Source organism: Salvelinus sp. IW2-2015, linkage group LG5 (genome assembly GCF_002910315.2).
Source record: "Salvelinus sp. IW2-2015 linkage group LG5, ASM291031v2, whole genome shotgun sequence".
In the NCBI taxonomy this organism is placed as follows: domain Eukaryota; kingdom Metazoa; phylum Chordata; class Actinopteri; order Salmoniformes; family Salmonidae; genus Salvelinus; species Salvelinus sp. IW2-2015.
In genome coordinates, this window is record NC_036844.1 from 34946386 (window position 1) to 34969098 (window position 22713).

The 22713-nt window shown below is 43.4% G+C and overlaps 2 protein-coding genes across 3 annotated transcripts in view; both read right to left on the reverse strand.

Annotated features, from left to right (window-relative positions):
* Nucleotides 1–2137: 2137 nt before the first annotated feature.
* Nucleotides 2138–22713, reverse strand: part of LOC111964428 (claudin-4-like) — a 40523-nt gene continuing 19947 nt past the window's right edge. The window contains exons 1-2 of one of the 2 annotated variants that reach the window (XR_002877386.2): nt 21514–21817; nt 2357–2443 (exon numbers count right to left, since the gene is read on the reverse strand). Coding sequence is in view for 1 of the 2 variants with exons in the window: in XM_023988331.2 (XP_023844099.1) it covers nt 2269–2443 (175 nt within the window). In the remaining variant the exon portion in view is untranslated. Of the gene's footprint in view, nt 2444–21513; nt 21818–22713 lie in introns of those variants that run through there. The other variant, XM_023988331.2, reaches the window with a different exon arrangement.
* cldn3c (claudin 3c) lies at nt 6935–9384 on the reverse strand. The gene has a single exon (XM_023988332.2). It carries the CDS (start codon nt 9115–9117, stop codon nt 8461–8463), a length of 657 nt encoding a protein of 218 aa, XP_023844100.1. The 5' UTR covers nt 9118–9384; the 3' UTR covers nt 6935–8460.

Genomic DNA, 22713 nt, shown 5'->3' on the forward strand with positions numbered 1-22713 from the left:
TGGAGTGGGAGGTGGATGGCGGGGCCATCTCTTTGATCTTGGAGGTGTGTGTGTTAGTGTTGCGCACTGTTTACTTGTGGGAGGTCGCGGATGCGGGGCGCACTGTTTACTGTGGAGTGGAGGTGCGGATGGGGCACCTGTTACTGTGGAGGTGGAGGTGGGATGGGGCCACTGTTACTGTGGAGGTGGAGGGTGGGATGGGGCACTGCTTTACTGTGGAGTGGAGGTGGGATGGGCGGCTGGTTATCACTGTTACTGTGGAGGTGGGGATGGGGCACTGTTACTGTTACCTGTTGGAGGTGGGATGCTGCCGCTGTTACTGTTACTGTGGAGGTGGGATAGGGGCACTGCGTTACTGTTGAAGGTGGGATGGGGCACTGTTACTGTGGAGGTGGGATGGGCACTGTTACTGTGGAGGTGGGATGGGGCGCTGTTACTGTTACTGTGGAGGTGGGATGGGCCTGTTACTAGTGGGGCACTGTGTCACTCGTTACTGTGGAGGTGGGATGGGGCTTGCTACAATGTTACTGTGGAGGTGGGATGGGGCATCTGTTACTGTGGAGGTGGGATGGGCACTTACTAGTTGGGGATTGGCCTGTTACATGTGCGACGGTGGGATGGGGCACTCGCATTTACTGTGGAGGTGGATCTCTCTGGGCACTGTTACTGTGGAGGTGGGATAGGGCACTGTTACTGTGGAGGTGGGATAGGGCACTGTTACTGTGGAGGTGGGATAGAGCACTGTTACTGTGGAGGTGGGATAGGGCACTGTTACTGTGGAGGTGGGATAGGGCACTGTTACTGTGGAGGTGGGATAGGGCAATGCATCAGTGTAACTGTGGAGGTGGGATGAGGTTCTGCTCACTTTGAGGCCATTGTATTTACATAGGGTCACACCAGGCCACGCGTTCTGAAGGACAGGGGAAGCATAGCGTCCATCCTAGCTAGATAAGTTTGGAGCACATTACAGCACATTTACAGCAGTGTTGGGGTCAATTCAATAAATTGTTTTCTGAATAAATAGTTTTTTTTTCTTCAGTTTAAGTCACTGAAAGTAGATGCTATTTTTTCAATTATTAAATTAGACTTTTCAAACGACAAATTACTATGAAATGACCCCAACTCTGAAATGACCGGAACCCTGAAATGACCCCAACCCTGAAATGACCCCAACCCTGAAATGACCCCAACTCTGATTTACAGAATGCAGTCCAAATTGTGTGTGATGCCAAGGCCCTACATCTATCCTAGAGGACGTCCTGCATGACGTCCTGTCTTCACTACAGTGATGCAGAAACAACATGGCCCACCGTTTCACACCAAAAGCACAAAAAGGCCAAAAAAACCTGATCAGAGTTGACATTTTGGTTGAAACTGTGGATCGGTTTTTACGAAGATTAAGTAAAACCAGGAGTAGGTCGGATTAACAGTCATCTCGAAATCCCTTGTCCATAAAACCGTCCCTGAGAGAGTGTTTTCTTTCAAACATCTGTTAACTTGTCCAATGGTACATCCAGGGTTGTGTGTGTGTGTGTGTGTGTGTGTGTGTGTCTGCCCCCTATCGCCACTGTGAAGGGAATAGGGTTCTATTTGGGACGTAGAGTTTGTAACGCTGATATGCCCTTCAACCACACCTTATGATCATCTCCAATAGGCCAGATATTTACAGCCTGCTAGCGGAGTCAGTTGAGTTGTCAGGATCTGATAATCCAATGGGAGTTATCTCTCTCACACAAACAACCAATATTTCCTCTATAGGGGTTAAGCATCTTTGATAACCTGCTGTGGATGGGGATCCTTGAGGATTATTAAATAGGCGTCCCTATCAGATGCCTTTTGGACTTTGCTCTCTGTCCTTCAGATTGTGTGAAAATCAGCCATATGGCAATGTTGCCGGGCAGCCATAATTCAGTTTCTCATCATTTACAAACATTCCATCTCTTCTTCCTCCTCCTGCTGTCCTCCTGTCATACCTCACTGTTAGTTCCCTGTAAATATAACAATAGAAATACAAAATGTTGGGGTTGGACAGACCAGAAAATCAGGATAGGGCTGACATGGTCTGTCTGTCTGTTCGTTTGTCCGCCTGTCTACATGTCATATTCCAACTGTTTAAAGTCAGCTGCTTGATGATTGTGATGACAAGAGCATTTGTATAATCCAGTTTTTTATTATWAAAAATGTACCCAAGCCAGTTTGAGGTTACAGTAAAATGAAAGGTAATGAATGCAATGTGAAGGTACAGAGCATCTGTATGGAGTTTGAATTTTAAATGCATCGGTTGACATTAATTACAATTAGTTTGAATCCGTGTGTTCTCTCCCACCAGTTGAGCGAGCAGAATCTCCCAACCCGCCTCTTTAGGTGAGACATGGGTGTGTTGCTTCCCTGGAGCATTGTTCCCATGGTAACAGCAGTGATGACGGCTGCAGACATCAGGTAACTAGGACCAAGGAAATTCAAGATGTTACAATTTGATGACTAGAGTGGAGGGCAAGAAGTTGAGAGACCTCACTAAGTATGTATGTGTGTGTATGTGTGTATGTTTGTGTGTGTGTGTGTGCATACAAGCTGATGTGACAGGTGGTGTACAGTGAGGGAGAACTGTGTCACACTGGTCTGGACAGGAGTCCGTTGTAAATGCAGTATTCGTGCAGAAAGGGGCTGAACTTTGATTGGCTCTCTCAAATATATATATTTTCTTTCCTGGGGGGTTAAGACTTGACATTATTTGGATTTGAAAATCCAATAGCTGTACTGGTAGGGGGCAGAGCTCGGGGGTGTGTGTGGTTGTACCTGTTGGTGTTTTAGTGAGAAAGACAGAGTAGAACCAATCAGTAAAAAATCACAATATGCTTGGGCGTGTGTTAGTACTGATAATGCTTAGAATATTGATTATTTCTGACAGACTGGGTGCTAGGGTGGGTCGAGGTGAGATAGCCCATCTTTGTTTAGGAGATTAGTAATGTCATGTTCAATGAAGTGAGCTCTCTGCTCTGCCTMGTTTGAATTGACATCGTAATAACCAAGGCTTTATGGTGTCACTTATTGACCAGTCTAGGGCCTTTAGGAAATGTGACAGAGGGGGTTATGGTTTAATGAATTGTATGACCCAAATAATGGACATTGATAAGAACACCCCAGCAGCTTTGAAGAATTCCCAGAAATTACATTCTCAGAAATGTGTTGTATTCATAGGTTGCAKTCGTACATCCATCACTCGGTCGTGTCATGCCACTCTTATGAACGTTCTCAAGCCGCTCTCTACCGTCGACGCAATAGTGGTGCCAAAAAGTCGGGATAAACCCAGTCATTCTGGACAGACACTAATGACTATTTAGTCTAAATTACACTATAGCGCCTGCAAATACAATGACATTGCTAAAGCATTTGTATTAAGTCTTTGCCAGCGTTAATGCATAAAAAAAAAAAAATCTATGTTAAGGGAAATGATTGAAAAAATGTCAACGTATGTTTTCATGTGGTATAAGCACTCGGAAGACGACTTTTGTTGGCATTAGCATTCTCATAGACTTTGACTGGGTGGGTTAGCTAGTTAGCACATTAGACTGTATCTAATAATGGTCGTTATCCATACAGGCTGTAGGACTATCCCTTTTCAATCAAAGATCAATGCTTGAAATMGCAATGTTGTTAGAAACAGAAGATCAATGACAAAAGACAGAAACGGTGGCAACATCTTTATATAAACATTAGGATATTTGCTATCTGTTGTGCTACAAAGCTAACTAGCTAACCCTCCCAGTCAAAGTCTATGAGTATGCCAATGCCAATGAATGTCAGCTTCCGAGTGCTTATACTTTAATTTAATTAACATATCTTTCAAATTCGGTACATGTTATTTAGTAGTTTTGACCAATGTAATTCATATTAACAATGTTTTGCTTGTTTGTGAATGGGCCTGAAGTAGGAAAACAAAAGCAACAAATTAGATATGCCCTTGTTTTTTAAATGATTTTTAAATGTAACCTTTATTTAACCCTTGTTGCCAGGCGTCATAAGGTGAATACCCTATTCATACCCTATTCATACCCTATTCATACCCTATTCATACCCTATTCATACCCTATTCATACCCTATTCATGAATCAGCGAGTGTGTGCTAAGTGTTCTGTGTGGAATGACACTCATTTAATCTCATAAAACTCACATCAAGAGACTGACCCAGAAAACCTTCTAAGGGCATTTAGTCTGCCTAGTGTTTCTGTTTATATTCTTATTCCATCCCTTTACTTAGAGTTGTGTGTATTAGATAGTTGGTGTGGAATTGTTAGATTACTTGTTAGATATTACTGCACTGTCGGAACCAGAAGCACAAGCATTTTGCTACACTCACAATAACACCTGCTAACCATGTGTATGTGACCAATAAAATGTGATTTGATTTGATAGCACTATAATCAAATCAAATCAAATGTTATTGGTCACATACACATATCTAGCAGATGTTATTGCTGGTGTTGCAAAATACTTGTGTTCCTAGCTCCAACAGTGCCGTACAATTCACAACAATACACACAAATCTAAAAGTAAAATAATGGAATTAAGAAATATATAAATATTAGGACGAGCAATGCACCACCCTCTGGAGAGCCCTGCGGTTGCGGGCAGTGCAGTTGCCGTACCAGGAAGTGATACAGTCCGACAGGATGCACTCAATTGTGCATCTGTACCCTTTTCCCCTTATAAGATTGTTGTGGAGACCTCTATGTCAGTCATATAGGAAGACAAACTAGGGCTGTGCACAAAATGGCACCCTTTTCCCTATAAAGTGTACTATAGTTGAGCGCCCTGGGCTGGGTTTCCTATAAGCATAGTAGCACTGAGATCATATTTCATCCATTTAGTTTCAATGAAATTAAGATGATCTCAGTGCTACGATGCTTTTGGGAATCCCAGCCCAGGTCAAAAGTAGTGCACTACAGGTAACTGCCAAAATAAAGGAAACACTTGAGTTAATGAGGGATACAAAGTATATTGAAAGTATTTGCTTCCACACAGGTATGGTTCCTGAGATAATTAATCAATTAACATCCCATCATGCTTAGGGTCATGTATAAAAATGCCCAGTTGCTTATTACTCAAAGGAGTATGGGGGGTTTAAAGGGTGTGTGTGTGTGTGTGTGTGTGTGTGTGTGTGTGTGTGTGTGTGTGTGTGTGTGTGGTCTCAACCCAATTGAACACTAATGGGAGATTCTGGGGCGGTGCATGAAATTGTGTTTTCCACCACCATCAAAAGAACATCAATGGGATTTCTCATTTGATGTATTTTAGTCATTTAGCTCTCATCCAGAGCTACTTACACTGCATTCATCTTCAGATAGCTAAGTGGGATAACGACATATCAAAGTCGTAGTAAGTACATTTCTCCTCAATATAGAAGTTATCAGCCAAAGTGCTAGTAGGAAAAGAGCGGGAACTGACTTCCCGTAGGGGCGGGACGGCCAGGAAAAGAGCGGGAGCTGACTTCCTGTAACGGCGGGACGGCCAGGAAAAGAGCGGGAGCTGACTTCCCGTAAGGGCGGGACGGCCAGGAAAAGAGCGGGAGCTGACTTCCCGTAAGNGCGGGACGGCCAGGAAAAGAGCGGGAGCTGACTTCCCGTAAGGGCGGGACGGCCAGGAAAAGAGCGGGAGCTGACTTCCGATAGGGGCGGGACAGCCAGGAGACCAGAGCTGCCCGAACTGAGTGCTTGGGTTGGGATGTAGGGTTTGAGCATAGCCTGAAGGTGGGGAGGGGCAGTTCGCCTTACTGCTCCATTAGGTAAGCACTATGGTCTCTTAGTGGATGTGAGCTATGACTGGAAACCAGTGGAGTATGCGGAGGAGTGTGGTGACATGGGAAGGTTGAACACCAGACGGGCTGCGTCGTTCTGGGTGAGTTACAGGGGTTCGATGGCACAAGCGGGGAGCCCAGAGAACAGTAGTRCAGACGGGAGATGACAAGTGCCTGGATTAGGACCTGTGCCGCTTCCTGTGTGAGGAAAAGTTATACTCTACGGATGTTGAAGAGTATGAACCTGCATGAGGGAGTCACTGCTTTGATGTTTGTAGAGAACGACATGATCACGCCAAGTTTCTTTGCACTCTGGGAGTGGAAGAGTGGTATTGCATTCCTGCAATAGAATTCCAGACACTTGTAGAATCAATMCCAAGGCGCATTGCAGCTTTTCTGATGTCTTAATAGGGCCCAACGCCCTATTAATAAGACACTTTATGTTGGTCTTTCCTTTATTTTGGCAGTTAACCTGTATCCAAGGGATAGGGTGTCATTTCAGATGCAACCCAACTCATTCCTCTCACCATAACTTTAGCAGATCAGTGTTTTCAATTGTGTTAATATGTTAATTTGGGACAGGTTTATTCAGGTGTTGTGCCATTAGCTGTACCAGAGGAAGTTCTCATAATCATAGAAACACAATACAGATACTCTGAACAAGCAGTATCACTTCCCCACAGAGTGTTAGTAGAGAGAGAAACATGCGGAAGACACATTTCAGTTGTACAATTGACTTGCCTAGTTAAATAAAGGTTAAGAAGAAGAAAAATTATGAAAAAATGCAGAAGACACATTTCAGTTGTACAACTATAATGTGTCCTCCGCAATATATATTTTTATTTAACTAGGCAAGTCAGTTAAGAACAAATTCATATTTACAATGACAGCTTATGAATAGTGGGTTAACTGCCTTGTTCAGGGGCAGAACGACATATTTTAACTTGTCAGCTCAGGGATTCGATCCAGCAACCTTTACCGTTACTAGCTCGCCGCTCCTACCACAAGGCTACCTGTCTGTGATGGAATAAGACTATGTATAGAGTAATTATAGATAGTTACCTCTACCAGGAAGAGGTAAAGCTAGAGGTTGGAGGTATTTACCATGAAGAAATAAAACTGTTAAATGACAACAGGGAATACATTTTCACATTTATTGAAGCATAGTAGAGGACAGCTGAATATGTAGAGAGAAGCAGACCATTGCAAAACACGACATCATTCAAGCAATGTTGTCTTAACATATACGTATATAAAGACAATTTACAAGATACACATTCCATCAAACAATAAGTATTGAAACTAGGCATTGTATTTTAAATAAAAAAACTAAAATGGCTGACTTATTTCAAATAAACAACTGAAGCTGTCCATTGTGGTTATATGGGCGTTTGTAGGTAAACCTGACTGGTTGCCTGCAGTTGAAAATTAAGACCTTAGACACACATGCCTTTCATTAGGTAGTCTCTCACCCTCTATGTACACATCCACGCACGCACGCACGCACGCACGCACGCACGCACGCACGCACGCACGCACGCACGCACACACACACACACACAGTCTAAACCCTCATTCAGGTGTACTACTCCCTGCTCACCAAACAGTTCTTACAGTTGCTTTGTTAAACAGGAGACTGACTGACTCCATACGTCACCTCAGACAATGGTCCTGCTTTACCATCACTCTCCTAACTATAATTAGTCTATACATAGTCTCATTCTTTTACAAATGACACTACACATGTCTTACTATTTACAAGACAAAAATCTGACAAAAAGCATTTTCAGCATTAAAAAGCTATTAATTATTTGTAAAAAAAAAATTACTAAACAAATGTTATTACACCACACACAAACACACACAGACACACAGAAAGGCCTAAATAGAGTGGAACTGTGAAGAGGAAGGAATCTATGATATCATGACCTGAGGCAGAATCTCTCACAACCAAATACATGCAAAAGACGCATGTGCGCACACACACACACACATACTGAAACTCATTGCCTAATCTATGTAAAAACAGTGCTGGTCCTTCCTGGTCTGTGTTAATGAGACAACAATGAAACTTTTTAACTGAACGTTTCAGTGAAAGAAAATCCCACCTCCCCAACAGTAAACTACACACGCAATAGGGACCTCCATACTGCAGTAGAAATATGAGCCCACATGCTGTGTAACTGAAGCAGTTCTTCCAAGTACTTGAAAACCAAGACCCTTCAACTGTACGGTTTACTGAAACAAAAGGGCTTTGGTTTATCATCTGAAGTTTGAAATGAATGAATAACAACTAGAATTTAAACTATTCCATAAAACCAGTCATTACCAGTAGTCAACCTACCCCTTTGGGATTGTATGTACAGCATCTGGGTCTGACAGCCTCTACCAAACTTCACACAAGCCTATATAAAGCTGAACAATGACGCTGAACAGAGACACCCAAGCGGAGGAAAAGCTAAGCAGTAACATTAAAACACACATCCCTTCATATCGGAGTCTTTTCAGTAGGAGTTGTCTCCTAGTTTTTCCTGTCAGATAGCAAACTATCTATCTGTCTGTCTGTCTACCTGTGTGTCTGTCTGTCTGTCTCTATCTATCTACTTCTCCTCTATCACTCCTCTATCCTTTCTCCCCTCCGTTCAATCATGCAGGTAAATAGTCCCTCAGACGTAGTCTTTCCTGTCGTATCCCGCTGTGCCCCCGCTCACGCTGCGAGGGGCGGAGTAGGCCATGCGGGCYGGCTTGTACCTCTTCTCCTCCTTGGGGGGGCAGGAGCAGCACAGCATGGCTCCTCCGATAAGGAGCAGGGCCGCCGACCCCCAGCCGATGTAGAGTGAGGCTCCCAGCTCCCTCCTTTGGGACTCGACCAAAAGGGGGTTGTAGAAGTCTCGGATGATGGTGTTGGCCGACCAGGAGACAGGGATGAGGACGAGGATACCGGCCAGGATGAAGAAGATTCCGGAGATGATCATGACTTTAGCTTTGGCGGATTCGTCATCGATGCAGTTGGTGCACTTGGCTCCGACGATGGAGACCATCACCCCTAGAATCCCCAGGATGATGGCGATGATTGTCATGGCTCTGGCAGCCTGAAGGTCCTGAGGTAAGGCCAGCATGGAGTCATAGATCTTACACTGCATCTGTCCCGTGCTCTGGGTCACACAGTTCATCCATAACCCTTCCCAGATGGTCTGGGCTGTAATGATGTTGGCTCCGATGAAAGCTGTAACCTTCCACATGGGCAAAGCACAGACCACGATGCCCAGGATGAATCCTATGACTCCCAGGGCGATGCCCACAATCTCCATGCCCATCGACATGCTGGCTTCCTGGGGGCGTCTCTCTTATACACCTGACCTACCTGGAGGAATGAGGATGTCACTCAATTAAGGAATTCTAGAACCTCCTGAGATTCCAGAATTCAGCACAAAGAATGAACAGAGGATTCAGGCCAGCACTTTGTCCTAGGTTCTTTGTGTTCTGTTTTCTTCCTGTTGATGGCCCTGTGTATGACCACTCCCCTCTCTCTCTCTCTCTCTCTCTCTGTGTGTGGCGGGTGTGATGTAGCTAAGTGATGCTGCCACGGAAACTGAGATCTTTTATAGCTTAGTGGAGGCAGGTGAGGATGGAGGGAGGAGTCCCCTGGTGATGATGTCACAGGGTGGCAGAACAGGTTGCTGAATGCTCTTCACAAAAACAACACCTGCCCATAGAGGTTACTGAGAAAGGAGACGTGAGGGGGGTGGAGGAGGAGAAGGGAGAAGAGGAAGGAGAGATGAGAGGAGGGAGGGAGCCAGAGGGGAGAGTTTCACCTGTAATCTGACTCCCTCTTGACTATTTGTTCCAGTAACATAGGGACAGACAGTGCATTGACAATTACGCTGGCCTTACCTGCTCTCTTCTTTCGTGCCTTTCTGAAGAACAAATACCCGCTAAATGTTGGAAACAAGTGTGCTAAATCATGTCCTCTGACTGGATGTACTCTGTACCTTAGAGGTAATGGCTGGTACAACTAGTGTCATCTAATGGTTTTTGCTGGTTTGACAACAAACATTAGGCCAGTCAATCTCCCTCACCCTACACACACACACACACACACACACACACACCCCCTTCTCATCCCCTCCCTGTAGGTAAGCCAGAGAGGGTAACAGTAGCTCATAGTGATACGTTCTACAGAGTCTGTTGTCATCACTGAGTGGTTGGGCCTATGGCTACCTATAAGCTTTACTGTGACTACCTATAAGCTTTACTGTGACTACCTATAAGCTTTACTGTGACTACCTATAGGCTTTAATGTGACTACCTATAGGCTTTACTGTGACTACCTATAGGCTTTACTGTGACTACCTATAGGCTTTACTGTGACTACCTATAGGCTTTTACTGTGACTACCTATAAGCTTTACTGTGACTACCTATAGGCTTTACTGTGACTACCTATAGGCTTTTACTGTGACTACCTATAGGCTTTACTGTGGCATACCTATAAGTTTACTGTGACTACCTATAGGCTTTACCGTGACTACCTATAGCTTTACTGTGACTACCTATAGAAGGCTTTACTGTGACTACCTATAGGCTTTACTGTGACTACCTATAGGCTTTACTGTGACACCTATAGGCTTTACTGTGACTACCTATAGGCTTTACATGTGACTACCTATAGGCCTTACTGTGGTACACCTATAAGGCTTTTATGACTCACATGAAAAAAACAACACACTAAGGCAGATCGAACGAGATTCTCGTCGTTTACCTTCAAAAGTGAGTTTGCGCCCAGTGCTGGGCCATCATTTAAACACAACGTGTGAGCGCCAAGGAAGGCATATATCGCCGTTCTCAGGACCTTCCTGAATCAACGTCTATTTCTAGTGATCAGGCTGGGCAGATACACTCAGGGCTCTTTTTTAACAAACTAACACAACACTCGGATTAAATCGAAGATTTCTTCAACAACAACAAGCAGGAGTCACACGATATTCTCCAAACACCCCATAGGCCAGACATCCAATTATTTCGCAAAAGGAAGCGACGCAGAGGACGAAGAGCCGGATGCCTCGTCGGACCCGCAGAAGGCAACTAGGAAGCTGCCGTTACCGTCACATTATTGCTCGCCAACGTGCAATCATTGGACAATAACTAGACGCAGTACGATCACGGATATCTACCACGGACACATCAAACTGTAATATCCTTGCTTCACGCAATCGTGGCTGCAAGCCGACATGGTATTTCAGCTAGCGGGATACACGCTTGCTTACCGGCAGGACAGAACAGACACTCTCCGGTAAGCATGCGGAGCGGGGGGGGGGGCGGTCTGTGCATATTTGTCAACAACAGCTGGTGCACAAAATCTCAGGGAATCTCTAGATTTTGCTCGCCTGAAGTAGAGTATATTGTGATAAATTGCAGGCCGCACTACTTGCCTAGAGAGTTCTCAGCTATACTTTTCGTGGCTGTTTATTTACCACCACAGACAGATGCTGGCACTAAGACCGCACTCAGTCAGCTGTATAAGGATATAAGCAAACAGGAAACCACTCACCCAGAGGCGGCGCTCCTAGTGGCTGGAGACTTTAATGCAGGGAAACATAAATCAGTTCTACCAAATCTCTATCAACATGTTAAATGTGCAACCAGAGGGGAAAAAATTCTAGATCACCTGTACTCCACACACAGAGACGCGTACAAAGCTCTCCCTCGCCCTCAATTTGGTAAATCCGATCACATCTCTATCCTCCTGATTCCTGCTTACAAGCAAAAATTAAAGCAGGAAGCACCAGTGACTCAGTCTATAAAAAAATGGTCAGATGAAGCAGATGCTAAACTACAGGACTGCTTTGCTATCACAGACTGGAACATGTTCCGGGATTCTTCCYATGACATTGAGYAATACACCACATCAGTCACTGGCTTTATCAATAAGTGCATTGAGGACYTRGTCCCCACAGTGACTGTYCGTACATACCCCAARCAGAAGCCATGGATTACAGGCAACATTCGCACTGAGCTAAAGGGTAGAGCTGCCGCTTTCAAGGTGCGGGACTCTAACCCGGAAGCTTACAAGAAATCCCGCCATGCCCTGCGACAAACCATCAAACAGGCAAAGTGTCAATACAGGGCTCATACTATCATACTACACCGGCTCCGACACTTGTCGGATGTGGCAGGGCTTGCAAACTATTACAGACTACAAAGGGAAGCACAGCTGCGAGCTGCCCAGTGACACGAGCCTACCAGATGAGCTAAATCACTTCTATGCTCGCTTCGAGGCAAGCAACACTGAGGCATGCATGAGAGCATCAGCTGTTCCGGACGACTGTGTGATCACGCTCTCCGTAGCCGACGTGAGTAAGATCTTTAAACAGGTCAACATACACAAGGCTGCGGGGCCAGACGGATTACCAGGACGTGTGCTCCGGGCATGTGCTGACCAACTGGCATGTGTCTTCACTGACATTTTCAACATGTCCCTGATTTGAGTCTGTAATACCAACATGCTTCAAGCAGACCACCATAGTCCCTGTGCCCAAGAACACAAAGGCAACCTGCCTAAATGACTACAGACCCGTAGCACTCACATCCATAGCCATGAAGTGCTTTGAAAGGCTGGTAATGGCTCACATCAACACCATTATCCCAGAAACCCTAGACCCACTCCAATTTGCATATCTCCCAAACAGATCCACAGATGATGCAATCTCTATTGCACTCCACTACCCTTTCCCACCTGGACAAAAGGAACACCTATGTGAGAATGCTGTTCATTGACTACAGCTCAGCGTTCAACACCATAGTACCCTCAAAGCTCATCACCAAGCTAAGGAACCTGGGACTAAACACCTCCCTCTGCAACTGGATCCTGGACTTCCTGACAGGCCGCCCCCAGGTGGTGAGGGTAGGAAGCAACACATCTGCCACGCTGATCCTCAACACTGGAGCTGGCCAGGGTTGCGTGCTCAGTCCCCTCTTGTACTCCCTGTTCACCCACGACTGCATGGCCAGGCACGACTCCAACACCATCATTAAGTTTGCTGACGACACAACAGTGGTAGGCCTGATCACTGACAATGACGAGACAGCCTATAGGGAGGAGGTCAGAGACCTGGCCGGGTGGTGCAAGAATAACAACCTATCCCTCAACGTAACCAAGACTAAGGAGATGATTGTGGACTACAGGAAAAGGAGCACCGAGCACGTCCCCATTCTCATCGACGGGGCTGTAGTGGAGCAGGTGGAGAGCTTCAAAGTCCTTGGTGTCCACATTAACAACAAACTAGATTGGTCCAAGCACACCAAGACAGTCGTGAAGAGGGCACGACAAAGCCTATTCCCCCTAAGGAAACTAAAAAGATTTGGCATCGGTCCTGAGATCCTCAAAAGGTTCTACAGCTGCAACATCGAGAGAATCCTGACCGGTTGCATCACTGAGGAAGGCCCTAAAAATTGTCAATGACTCCAGCCACCCCAGTCATAGACTGTTCTCTCTACTACCGCATGGCAAGCGGTACCGGAGTGCCAAGTCTAGGACAAAAAGGCTTCTCAACAGTTTTTACCCCCAAGCCATAAGACTCCTGAACAGGTAACCAATTGGTTACCCGGACAACTTGCAMTGTMTSCCCCCCCAACCCCTCTTTTACGCTGCTGCTACTCTCTGTTTATCTTATATGCATAGTCACTTTAACTATACATTCATGTACATACTACCTAAATTGGCCCGACCAACCAGTGCTCCAGCACATTGGCTAACCGGGCTATCTGCACTGTGTCCCACCACCCGCCAACCCCTCCTTTTACGCTTCTGCTACTCCCTGTTCATCATATATGCATAGTCACTTTAACGATACCTACATGTACATACTACCTCAATAAGCCTGACTAACAGGTGTCTGTATATAGCCTTGCTACTCTTTTTTCAAATGTCTTTTTACTGTTGTTTTATTTCTTTACTTACCTACACACACACACACACATACCTTTTTTTCCCCGCACCATTGGTTAAGCTTGTAAGTAAGCATTTCACTGTAAGGTCTACACCTGTTGTATTCGGCGCACGTGACAAATAAACTTTGATTTGATTTGAGTACATTTTAGCGCTGACAAAAGCGTTATAGGTTTGGGGGTGTGTCAAATAATTGTTGCTATTTCTATGCTTGGTTTTTAATCAAATTTAACACAAGTGGGGAAACCAATCGAGATTTACACACACAAATGGCACATCTCTCTTTCCGTGGGAACTGTGCTTCATGGCTCGATAGGCTGCGCTTCCGTTCTCAAAATCCATTATCAACTGCGTTACCGTTAAGAGCTTCTTTTTGTGGGTCTTAAAACTTCCCATTAGTGCTGCTTGAAAATGTCACTTTTGCTCATGTTTTTAAGGACACACTTCAAATATTGCCACAGGTCAAATGCCAAACCTGACACATGGGGCTGGAAAATTCCCCAGTTTTAACATGACAAAATTGCTAAATAACGTGTTTGACACTTGCGCCTCCTTAGCGCCAGCCAAAAAATAGAGCCCTCAGTCACACTCACGCAAACAAGCACACACACACACACGCAGCAATAAGCCTCACACCGTGATTCACCTAGGCCTACTGTGTAGCAACATACACAATTAAATTTTATGATAGTGATTTCTCACAGTAGTTTCTTGGTTCCTTGTCTCTAATTGTAATTATTCCTTCGTATAATTCTACCTTTGTTTGTTTCTATGTGAATGAGAATTTATTAATAAAAGACGAATATGGAAAAAGGTTGACGTTGCTGTCAGAATTGTTGAGCCACCTTACTATTCATTATGTTGGCCTACTTCCTGCTTCCACATGGTGACATGGCATTCCACAGCCAGCAGGTTTCTGTGTCAGTTCCTATAACAGAATGATTATGCGGGAAAACATTCCCAGATCTCTGAAAACCTGCAAAACTGCCCTGTGAGTAAATATGACCACACACAGAGAGAGAGAGAGAGAGCCCAGACACCCTTAGCATACAAACCATGTACTCCTCTCAGTATCGGTTGCGAACTCACATTCTACAGCTTCCTCCATATACTGAGTGACACATTAGAAATACCATGAAAAATTTCACTCACACTTTGTAGAATAAAGTCAGTTGTTCTCTGTCATAAGTATAACTAATGTTCAGTTAACTCAATTTGCTGTTTTGGCTTTAGCTGTCAGTGAAGCACTAAAGCAGATGAATAGCGTTGAATTAAAGTGGGTACGTATCTGTATTGTGTTAAGGATGGTGATGGAAGGCCTGTCACATGTTGTGATGGTGATGAAAGACCTGACCCCCCCCCCCCCCTCCCAACCACCCAAAATGTCCACATTTGTCAGTTGGTTGCCTCTGGTTACCGGTCCTTGGGATATATCTCTCACAGGTACAATCAACGGCAACAACATTGAGATAGCTAAATTTACACATGAAACCTTTAACTGAACGGGTACTCTGCTCAGCATGCATTTGAGTCTGTTGTGTTTACAGTTCTTGTTAATCAGTCCATTGATTGTAGCACCTGAATAATCAACACAACAACAACAGCAATAACATCAACAACAGTGGAGTGTTTTACATTCAACTAAACATACAGCCCACTGACATTCACCACAGGTCTATATTTCCGTAGATGATAAACTCGGGCTTAGTTTTACCTGATCATGTGACCTGACCTAAAGCCTTATGTGTGCTGTGCCCCAACCTATCCGACAGCAGTGTTGGGGAAGCTACTCTGAAAATATAGTTTACCAAGCTACCAATTACTTCACACTGGAAGAAGTTAAGCTATACTAAAGCTACCCTTAATGTCGCAAAAAAACTTTTTAGGCGAACGGACCAAGTTCAAATAGAAATATGAGTTATAGATCTGTCATTCTCATTGAAAGCAAGTCTAAGAAGTGGTATATCTTTTCTATGTGCACTATTTCTATGCTTCCCGTTAAGTTCCGTTTTTTGCGTCTTTTACTTTCGGTTTTGTACACCAGCTTCAAACAGCAAAACAAGACAATATTTTTGGAAAATACATTTCACAACGGTTTAGATGGTACAATGATTCTCTACACAATGACTGCTTGTTTTGTCACATAAACTGAAATTAGGCTAACTATTAGAATTTTAGCATCTAGAAAATGGTGGATGGATTCCTGCATATTGCACCTTTAAGAAAAATATACAGATGTCAGACCTTAACTTGATCACTCTTTTGTCMGGAGAATTTTCCCGCTGTATCGGGAAATTCGAATGAGCCGCGTTATTCCTTGAACATGTGCAGTTCTCTTTCTCTCCATGCAATCGAGTCATTGGGATCAGGACTTGCGATCAAAATAATATTATCTGTCACTCGCTCAAACGCTACACCAAGATCATATTATAGTTTATCAAATCTGTTTATCATACAGTATATGCATAGTCACTTTAACCAAACCTACACTACCGTTCAAAAACATTTCCTTGTCCTTGTCACTTAGAAATGTCCTTCTTTTTGAAAGAAAAGCACATTTTTGTCCATTTAAAATAACATCAAATTGATCAGAAATACAGTGTAGACATTGTTAATGTTGTAAATGACTATTGTAGCTGGAAACGGCAGATTCTTTATGGAATATCTACATAGTTGTACAGAGGCCCATTATCAGCCACCATCACTCCTGTGTTCCAATGGCATGTTGTGTTGGCTAATCCAAGTTAATAATTTTAAAAGGCTAATTGATCATTAGAAAACCCTTTTGCAACTATGTTAGCATAGCTGAAAACTGTTGTTCTGATTAAAGAAGCAATACAACTGGCCTTCTTTAGACTAGTTGAGTTTCTGAAGCATCAGCATTTGGGTTCGATTACAGGCTAACAATGAGAAGTTGGAGGCCCTGGTGCACAACTGAGCAAGAGGACAAGTACATTAGGGTGTCTAGTTTGAGAAACAGACGCCTCACAAGTCCTCAACTGGCAGTTCATTAAATAGTACCTGTAAAACACCAGTCTCAACGTCAACAGAACTAAGCCAACCTCAGCGTGAGCTTTGGTTGCGAATGGTATGAACTTTGAACTCTTATTCACTACAGATGTGATACCTCCTAGCCGTTGAGTTAGCAACAGCAGCTGTAAACATGAGCTAGGAAAGGACGGAGGACGACGTATCCAGTCTAACACACAACAAAGATACTACAACGTATCCAATTTACCACCAGAGACATTCTTCGGAGGACAGGAAGATCTCTTTTGGCCAACACGGCCAGCATCTACGACCAACCTACCGAAGCGCAGCTCAGAGTAAATATTTATTGCATTTTCCTTTTCCAAATGGGCGGTAATTTAGAATGCATAAGATACTGTATTTACGATAGCATAGCTTTTCCCCTTTGTTCCTCAGTCTTCCCGCTCTTTCACTCAAACCCAACCCCCTTTCCTTTGTGTAACCAGCCGTCATGTCGGCTTTGTCCACCAGGGACTTTTTCTGTATATATGTAATTCTGTGTGATTAGTTGGGTATTTAGTAAATAAATAATTAAACCCAATTTTGTATTGCTGATTCAACTTGTTAGCCAGGGTTCGTGAAGATAACAAAAAATGTACAACTTTCAGATGAGACTGAAATAAGGTGACGATTAATATTGACTGCTATTGATGTAAAATATGACTAGGTCTTTAAGAGTTTATTCGGAAGGTAACAGCTCTATAAACACTCTTTCGTGGTGCCCCGACTTTCTAGTTAATTACATTTACATGATTAGCTCAAGTAATTAGCTCAGGTAATATTAATTACAGAGAAAGGATTTTATAGAATAACATGTCATATCACTTAATCTGGCATAGCCAAAGACACGACAAATGTTARTKATATTCTTCATAATTAATCTGTATTAATTAAATAAACACGCTGAAAATCCAGTGTTTCTATGTTAATTAAACAGTTTTGTTATATTTCTGTCTTCTGTGCTCTATATAAAGTGTAATATTGCAATGCAAACGGATTTTTTTTAAACTCTATATCTGACATGGTACAGGTGTCTTCTTTTTTGGAAGCCCATAACCATGTGTGTGAGGTGTATACTTTAGTTRCAAAGTAGATTTGTTTAAGGCTTCCTAGAAACACTATTTGTGACCCTGATTGCACTGCAGTAAAAGGTTAAATAATAAATTAACATCAAATCAATTACAGTAAGTTGTCATTTTTGTTCTCTCACAGTTGAGCATAAGGTGTAAAAAATGACCAAACTACAATTCTAACTAGTAGTTTTCTGATCTGATATTTTTACACTTACTTGAGTAGTTTATTAAGAGGACTACTTTTTCTTTAGTAAATTACAAACTAAGTGACAGTATGTTCAGTACTTTATCCACCTCTGAAAATTATGCATAGCCTAACTATAAAATGTGGACGAGCATCCACGCTGGAGGAACTACTATTGGTCACCTCTACCGCTCCCTAAAATATTATGTCGGTGTTAACAGATAGCAGGGGTGGAAATATTTGGGGTGTGTCCTTAAAAACTTGATCCATAGGGCTAATTAGCGCTGATAGGGATATTTAAGATCAACCAAAAGCTGGTTTTAGCGGTAACACAGTTGGTTATGGCATGAATTTTGACAGTGGAGACGCAGCTTATCCAGCCATGACTCACAGTTCCCATATGAGCATGGAACTAGAGTTGCCTAATATTCTTTTGGTGCCTGTATACTTCCTATTTAGAAACATAAAAACAAATGCTTTTTTACATTTTGTTTTATTTTGTTAAATACCAATGAAGGCTTTTTTTTGTCAAGACTGTCAATAAAGGTTTTGGCTCCTGAGACTGCTTGGAAATAAATCTTAATCACCAAAGATTTATTATAATATAAAGTTTGTGAAGAGCAAAACAGTGAGCGAGCAAAACAGTGAGCTGACATTCCCTTTTAATCTATGAATTGTAGGCAGGCCCACATAATTTTTGCCATTCAGGTCCCGTTTTGGATGTGCTTAAGATCCCCTCCAGGATGTAGGCTACGTGTCCATGCCCATCATGAAACCAGAGATGTGAACCTCAGTGAATAACAGTAATCATCGTATTTAGAAGTTATCTGTAACCTGTAACAATTGTTTGTGTTCCATTTCATATGTTCAAAAACCCAATACCTCTCTTCGGCCTACTATAAAGAAGACTGGTTCAACAGCTATGCTTGTCTTTTTTATCAAATATAATTACATTTCACATTTATTTATTGTTGTTGTTGTTAAAAAACAAACATTATATTGGATTTTTGTCCAACTACTGTGAAAAGTGTGGATGTGCCGTAAAAAAGAGGAACAGAATCAGAACCAGGAACGAACGTGATCAATAGTGTTCGAGAACAGAATCCTTATTTTAAATGCAAGGCAACCGGTTAATAACATTATTTTACGTTCCAGAAATGTTTTTCAGTCCCACAAAAAACTAAACAAAGCGTCTAGGCAAAGCCCTCACTCTGTTACTCAGGTTGCCAAGGGTAGCCTGGCCGTGCTTCCCAAAAAAAACTACCAAGATTTTTTTTTTTTTTWAATGTAGATGTGGTCGCTCCTTGTTTCATAAATGTCCTTCAATTTGCAAGAGGCTGAATGCATCTCACCAGAGAAAGCATCAGAGCGAACGAAACAATGCCCCTCTGTCTCAATATGTGTAGCATATCTATCTGATCCTGTCTGGTCAAAAACAGTATGACATTGTTACCGCCCGTAGCATTGAAAGCAAGGGAAGCAAGTGAGCATTTGGCCTCCCTTGATAAATTACTTTATAAAATAATAGCCAATCAGCGTTGAGCTTAACTGGGTGAGCTCAGCTGTGAATGGTCCTGGCGCACCATAAAAAAATGTGTCAAGGGAAGATAGTTTGGATTTGGTGCACACCAATCACACAGATAGAACAAATATCTTTGCCAATCACATCAGAAGCCAAACATCATTGACAGAAAAAAACTTGAATTGTTGCATCTCGTTGTGTCGTTGTCCTCCGGTGGCTAGCTAGCTAGCTAAAATCCTCCTTTTCCTAAATTTGCCATGGATGGCAACAGGGACTCTCTTTTAATGTCAACACTCAGAACATCAACAAAACATGTCAACAATGACTGAACCTTCTGCGCAGACTGAGATGAATGTCAACACCAGGATACTGTCCAACTACCCCACCAGACTAGACAATTGAATGTTAACACCAGGATACTGTCCAACTACTACACCAGACTGAGACAACTGACTGTCAACACCAGATACTGTCCAACTACTACACCAGACTGAGACAACTGACTGTCACACCAGGATACTGTCCAACTACCCCACCAGACTGAGACAATTGAATGTTAACACCAGGTACTGTCCAACTACTACACCAGACTGAGACAATTGACTGTCAACACCAGGATACTGTCCAACTACTACACCAGACTGAGACAATTGAATGTTAACACCAGGATACTGTCCAACTTACACACCAGACTGAGACAACTGACTGTCAACACCAGGATACTGTCCAACTACTACACCAGACTGAGACAACTGACTGTCAACACCAGGATACTGTCCAACTACACACCAGACTGAGACAACTGACTGTCAACACCAGGATACTGTCCAACTACTACACCAGACTGAGACAATTGAATGTTAACACCAGGATACTGTCCAACTACTACACCAACTGAGACAACTGCTTCAACACCAGGATACTGTCAACTACTACACCAGACTGAGACAACTGACTGTCAACATAGGATATGTCCAACTGCTACACCAGACTGAGACAACAGACTGTCAACACCAGGATACTGTCCAACTACTACACCAGACTGAGACAACAGACTGTCAACACCAGGATACTGTCCAACTACTACACCAGACTGAGATAACTGACTCAACACTAGGATACTGTCCAACTACTACACCAGACTGAGACAACTGACTGTCAACACTAGGATACTGTCCAACTACTACACCAGACTGAGACAATTGAATGTTTAACACCAGGATACTGTCCAACTACTACACCAGACTGAGACAATTGAATGTTAACACCAGGATACTGTCCAACTACTACACCAGACTGAGACAACTGACTGTCAACACCAGGATACTGTCCAACTACTACACCAGACTGAGACAACTGACTGTCAACACCAGGATACTGTCCAACTACTACACCAGACTGAGAAATTGAATTTAACACCAGGATACTGTCCAACTACTACACCAGACTGAGACAACTGACTGTCAACACCAGGATACTGTCCAACTACTACACCAGACTGAGATAACGACTCAACACCAGGATACTGTCCAACTACTACACCAGACTGAGACAATTGAATGTTAACACCAGGATACTGTCCAACTACTACACCAGACTGAGACATGAATGTTAACACCAGGATACTGTCCAACTACTACACCAGACTGAGACAACTGACTGTCAACACCAGGATACTGTCCAACTACTACACCAGACTGAGAAAGACTGTCAACACCAGGATACTGTCCAACTACTACACCAGACTGAGACAATTGAATGTTAACACCAGGATACTGTCCAACTACTACACCAGACTGGACAACTGACTGTCAACACAGGATACTGTCCAACTTACACACAGACTGAGACAATTGAATTTAACACCAGGATACTGTCCAACTACTACACCAGACTGAGATAACTGACTGTCAACACCAGGATACTCTTAAACTACTACACCGGCCATACAGAGTGTGCTGACCTTCTGTTTCCTGGTATGGGGGGCTGTCAGTGGCTGATAAGGGAATCCTCAGGCATACTGTGAACCTCGGATCCAAGCTCTGCAGGCTGTAGTGCAGGGTGCTTCAGGGCCTCTATGATAAACAGGCAAAGCAAGGCCATGTTCATCATAGAGGACCTCACAAGCAATCTTGCCCAATGTTTTGAGCTGCTGCCCCCCTGGAAGGAGATTAAGAGTCCCATTGTTCAGCAAGAACAGGAGCAGGGCAAGTTTAATTCCGTCAGTCATCGTGCTGCTGAGCAGTGGAACATAGGACAGATGCAGGTCCAATGCACGGTCAGACAGTAGGCAGCAGAGACTTTGAATATGTTAAAATGTTAAATGTGTAACTTGTGTAATAACTTTCCAACCTTAGGTGTGCTGTGCCCCTACCTATCCAGGTTATGGAAAACAACGTATTTTTTCAATGACTACCTGATTGGTCAAGTCAAGTAGTTTAGTGGTGTTAATATTCACCTGCGGCAGCACCTCTCCAGGCCTCTCCACTAAGCCATGTGCTTCCACACCTCTCAGGTCAGACCATAAGGTACTATTTAACTATTCAAATAGGGAAGCAGCAGTAGTCAATCAACCAGTCAGTCAGTCAGCCAGTCAGTCAGCCAGTCAGCCATTCAGTCAGTATCTTTGCCAGCCTGTCTCTATCATTGAGCCAGCCAGACCAGCTGAGTCACTGTGATTATTTGTGTCCGTGCTTGTGTGCATGTGTGTGTGTGTGTGTGTGTGTGTGTGTGTGTGTGTGTGTCTGTGTGATCTGCGTGAATACTTTCTTCACACTTCCACTTTTTATGGTATTTTCTTCCTATTTATTGTGTGTAAACGCACCACCATGGTTATTGAACCAATGACGGGTATGGTAGTCTGGTTTCCACCGAAACTGTTTAGATATGCTGTCAGAAAAACACAATGCATGACTGTGATAGAATAGGTAAGTAAATAGATCATCAAAATGTCCTTGTATGTGCAATTCTCTTCTCTAACCCCACCTCACACTCTTCTCTAACCCCATCTCACACTCTTGTCTAACCCCACCTCACCCTCTTCTCTAACCCCACCTCACCCTCTTCTCTAACCCCACCTCACCCTCTTCTCTAACCCCACCTCACCCTCTTCTCTAAACCCATCTCACCCTCTTCTCTAAACCCATCTCACCCTCTTCTCTAA